Consider the following 4,706-nt stretch of genomic DNA (forward strand, 5'->3'; position numbering starts at 1 on the left):
TCTGCATTGAGGAAGCTGGTAAAGAAGTGTGGTCTGTCTCCAAAAGGATCCAAAATGGACCTAATACTAAGATTAAGAAATCAAATGCAAAATCGAGCCACCTACAGGGTATGATAAAATTTTCCAGAAGGTTTGGGGAGCGTCAGGTCAGTTATATATTACATTCAACATCTGTTAAAACCTTGTTTTAAATCAATTGTTCAATGACTATTCATGATAAACGTTGCATATAATCTTTGCTATAAAACACAGAAATTAAATGTAATGTTTTAAAATGTACACAAGCAGAAAAATTAACCACATCGAAATGTAACATTTTTAAATTTCTTTGAATTGATCATCAAAGTAGTGACACCCAAATTCACTTTTTTTTTAAAGTTTGAATTTTGATCTAAGTATTAAACAGTCTGTGTTAGATGTTCTGTTAATTAGCATAACTTCTAATTAGACTTTTATCACCAATAATTACTAGACTAATATAAATATAGGTAATCTAGGTACAAGTTTGTCATTTTCAGTTGTTTTAGTGAAGAAGACAACAGTGTAATTCCTTATGTTTTTTTGAGAATACACCTGAAGATTTGGACTACATGTGTTTTCCACCTACATGTTTAAAAATCGTAATGTCCAAACATAAACATAATCACATTTAAGAATTCAATGGATTCTACTGATGAAGTTCAGTACATTCAATTCTTATCAAAAAGATGTGTCCTTTTCTGAATAAATACACCATGGTTTGTCAGACTGAAGCTGTCAGCACAATCACATGACCTTTCACTCAAAACTGACCTACTAGACAACACACAGTAGATACCTCATTTAACAGTAGTTTGTCTTTGGATCACTCTGATAATCTTATGTTCTTGAATGACCATTATTATTTATACTGCTTTAATTCGCATAAACTAGTGGCTGGGCTGTTGTGATGTGTCCCTGTGCTGTTGTATACTCAATCAAATTTAACATTCATGCAGAAAGTCCAAGGAACTATGCAGACATTTTACTGTCTTGGAAGCACTTTCCAAATATCTGCATTTATGATTTTGCAAGAGGATTAGTAACACATACCTATCTGAGGGAGCTACAGGTTCAGCCTTTCAGTCCAAATGAGGGAAGACTTGCCAAATCAACACCCGAAAATATTGTGCTTGCCAAAAAGGGAGAATTGAGGATTAACCTGCCATGGCTTTTAAAGAAGAGAGAGGATCCTGATTCTGGTCCTGATGTGCATCCTGTCAGTGGCTCATCTGAGCATTATGCTCTTTATGATACATTTCACGATCATAATACCAAGGATACGAAAGATCTATTATGCAGAATTGAACTTGTGCCTGAGTTGGCTAGATGGCTTAACAGTCAATCTGAAGAACAACTTTTCGCATCTTTGAAAAAAAACCAATTACTTCATGAACTTGCTTTCACCTTCTGCTCGCATTTTTTTGATGAGGTCAATTATACACTTTAGGAATGAGTACAAAACAAAAAAAACAATTCACGAATATCAAAAAGTCTTTGGTCGTGACCCCAAAATCGAACTTGATTGTCATGGAAGAGCAAAATTAGGTAAGAACGGTGGATATTTAATATCTGTTTTCACTTCCTGCATCATATTGATGTGTTCTTAAGTTTGCAAATTGTTTTTCTTAGCCTTGGATATGACAAGTACACAAAAGTTCTTGAAAAGAGGCCATCCTTTTGAAAGCAAGCATGAGGCTACAAGTAGGCAATGATAAATATATTCAATTTGCCACATTAACATATTATTATTATTATTATTATTATTATTATTATTATTATTATTATTATTATTTTCATCTGAGCTCCTTTAATGTGTTTTTCTTCCGAGCAACAGAAGTCTTAATCAGTTATGAAGAATCTAGTGAAATGGACAACAGTGAGTCAGAGGATATAATGGCAAAAGCATTGTTATGGAATCGGGAGCCTAATCTTGAGCAAAAGCAATTGGTATATGCAACGTTTACAAGTACATTATAGGACTCATGGCAGAGCCTCCTTTACTTACTAGAATCTTTGTCTGTGTATATCTTCAGCTTGCATACGTTCTTGATCCCAAAGGAATTCCGATTGAAGAAATAGCCAGAACTGATAACACTGTCTTAAACAGAGCTGACTTCCTTTCCCTTGGCCTGTCTGCAGAATTGGAAGCAACTGTGAGTACAGCATAAACTGCACTAAGTATCTTGTGATGTGAATGTAAACTCAATTGCAGTTAATTCTGCTTTTAGATTATGGTTGTTAAAATCATCAGTGTCTTTATTTATACTTTTTTTTTTGTTAAACATAGATTGGAAACTGTTGTCTGAAGATCATTGGCCAGATTGTACAGCAATGTGTACGTAAATAAATTTTGGTGTCATTCAGTTCATATTGTACTGATTAAATGTGTTTCTAAGGTGAGCTGCTCTTAATTGTTTGTTGTTTAGGGAAAAGATGCTTATGTTGCAAATGCTTATGTGGTGCCCACATGGCTCCCTCCTCTTTCTCAAGACCCTTTCATGACTTTTCCGGTAAGTACATTGAATAATGTTCTATAAAATGTAACTCCTGCTTGTTAGTGTTAATTTTGTTTATAGATTTGTCACAGTTCTTTTGGAGGTTTCTTGTTGTCTTCTAGAGTGATTCTAAAATTAAACAGAATATTATATATCTTCTTAGAATGACATAGCATCGAAAGATGTTATCTTCCTCCCCTCATGGCATCCAGGTCACTGGTTCATTGTTGTAATCAGAAATTTGTCCATCATTTATTCACCTTGCCTTTGTACAAATTTTAAGATCTGTAACTCATGAAGAATGAATTAATGAAACGTATGCATTTCTAAATAATCTATAATTTATTGAAATGTATGCATTGCCAGTTGGGTCAACATGTATATACAATGTAGGATTCTGAATTCTTCAAAAACATTAGGCATGTTGTATTTTTCAGATTTTGTATCCAAAAAACAAAATTATTCACTTTCTTGACTCCAGTGATCATCATGGCTTTGGAGACGGCCGCTATATTGAATTGTTCAGGTTTAAAAACTTAAGAAAAAAAAAATGAGGATTCTGAATTCTTCAAAAACATTAGGCATGTTGTATTTTTCAGATTTTGTATCCAAAAAACAAAATTATTCATTTTCTTGACTCCAGTGATCATCATGGCTTTGGAGACGGCCGCTATACTGAATTGTTCAGGTTTAAAAACTTAAGAAAAAAAAAATGAGACTTCCATATTTGCTCATGCCAAGGTATCATTGGGATTATTAAATAAATTAAATATTATCTAGTAACACAATTCAATAAAACACTTGCATAAAGCCACTCTGCACAAGTAAATATGGTGTCTTGCAGTTCAAGAGTTCAAAAGAGTTAAAGTTCTTTGTTCTTGATCTTTGTTCAACTGTTCAGTTCCAGTAATCAAAAGTTTTAATATTCTTTGTTTCTAATCTTTGTTCAACTCTTCAGTTCACTCAGTTTGAACCTCACCCCATATCTTCCAAAATCAGCATTTCAGCATGACTGTTCCTTATTTACTCTGTTATTTCTGTCACCTAGTAATGGCTGCTGCCCATTTGAACTATTCTTCTTTAAAAAATTTGAACCTAATAGTTTTCACTAATCTATTTTGGAAAAGCTGTGTAAATAATTCATAATGGCACAGTGGTAAAACATCCTCAAGGTTCTAAAATATTTGTTATGGTGTGCTTTGGTCTCATGTGTGAAGCCAAAGTCACTCCCTTCATAAATTGTTTGTTCATTTAAAAGTTACTAGAGATTATATTATATGATGTTCACTATTTCTGTACCATAATAACGTCAGAGGTATTGCAGTCTGCAGCTTCACTCTGTTGCAATGCCCCACCTCATGTGGCAAGAGTATGCAGGCAGTTCTTGGAGGATGAAGGAATTGATACCATTGACTGGCCACCTTGCTCGCCTGACCTAAATAAAATAGAACACCTCTGGGACATTATGTCATGGTGCATCCGACAATGCAAGGTTGCATCTCAGACTGTCCTGGAGCTCAGTGATGCCCTGGTCCAGATCTGGGAGGAGATCCCCCAGGACACCATCCATCGTCTCAGTAGGAGCATGCCCTGACAATGTTAGGCAAGCATACAAGCATGAGGGGGCCATACAAAACAAAGTATGATTCTGAGTTGCTGCAATGAAATTCTGGCAAAATGGATTAGCATACCGTATCATTTTTTCACTTTGATTTTCAGGGTATCTTTGAATTCATCCCTCTGTAGGTTGATAATTTTCTTTTCCATGTGGCATCCTTTCATTCCTAACACATTACCCAGTCCATATCAGAATAGATATCCAGCATGATTTTTTTTCCCATTCAGATCTGATGTGTTTTCAAAGTTTTCCTTTAATTTTTTGAGCAGTTATATACATATATATGTAAATAGTAGAAGGCGCTATATTTGTGCCTGACCTGACACAGACTGACACGGAGGGACGTGTAAAACAAAAGACAAATTTATTTTTCTTCACCTGTGGGGCACGTCTTCCCCATTACACAAGCACAACAAAGTCACAACAACTCTCTTCACCACCACTCCTCCCGGAAAGCGTTGTCCTCCTCCTCCCGACTCAGGCTCTCATAATGGTGGCTGCTGGCTTCTTTTATCAAGCACCCGGAAGTGCTCCAGGTGGTTGATTGCCAAGTTTCGACTGCACTTCCGGGT

At 35.4% G+C, this 4,706-nt stretch overlaps 1 protein-coding gene across 1 annotated transcript; it reads left to right on the plus strand.

The window, feature by feature from the left end:
• Window positions 1–578: 578 nt before the first annotated feature.
• LOC127527087 (uncharacterized) lies at window positions 579–3,070 on the plus strand. Its single transcript, XM_051924707.1, is given in 9 exon segments — window positions 579–1,399; window positions 1,401–1,566; window positions 1,651–1,722; window positions 1,856–1,968; window positions 2,055–2,174; window positions 2,309–2,356; window positions 2,448–2,531; window positions 2,680–2,745; window positions 2,954–3,070. Coding segments are annotated over 9 exon segments (1,257 nt in total). The 5' UTR covers window positions 579–928.
• Window positions 3,071–4,706: the final 1,636 nt, after the last annotated feature.

This window comes from Erpetoichthys calabaricus, chromosome 3 (genome assembly GCF_900747795.2).
Source record: "Erpetoichthys calabaricus chromosome 3, fErpCal1.3, whole genome shotgun sequence".
Classification (NCBI taxonomy): Eukaryota; Metazoa; Chordata; class Cladistia; order Polypteriformes; family Polypteridae; genus Erpetoichthys; species Erpetoichthys calabaricus.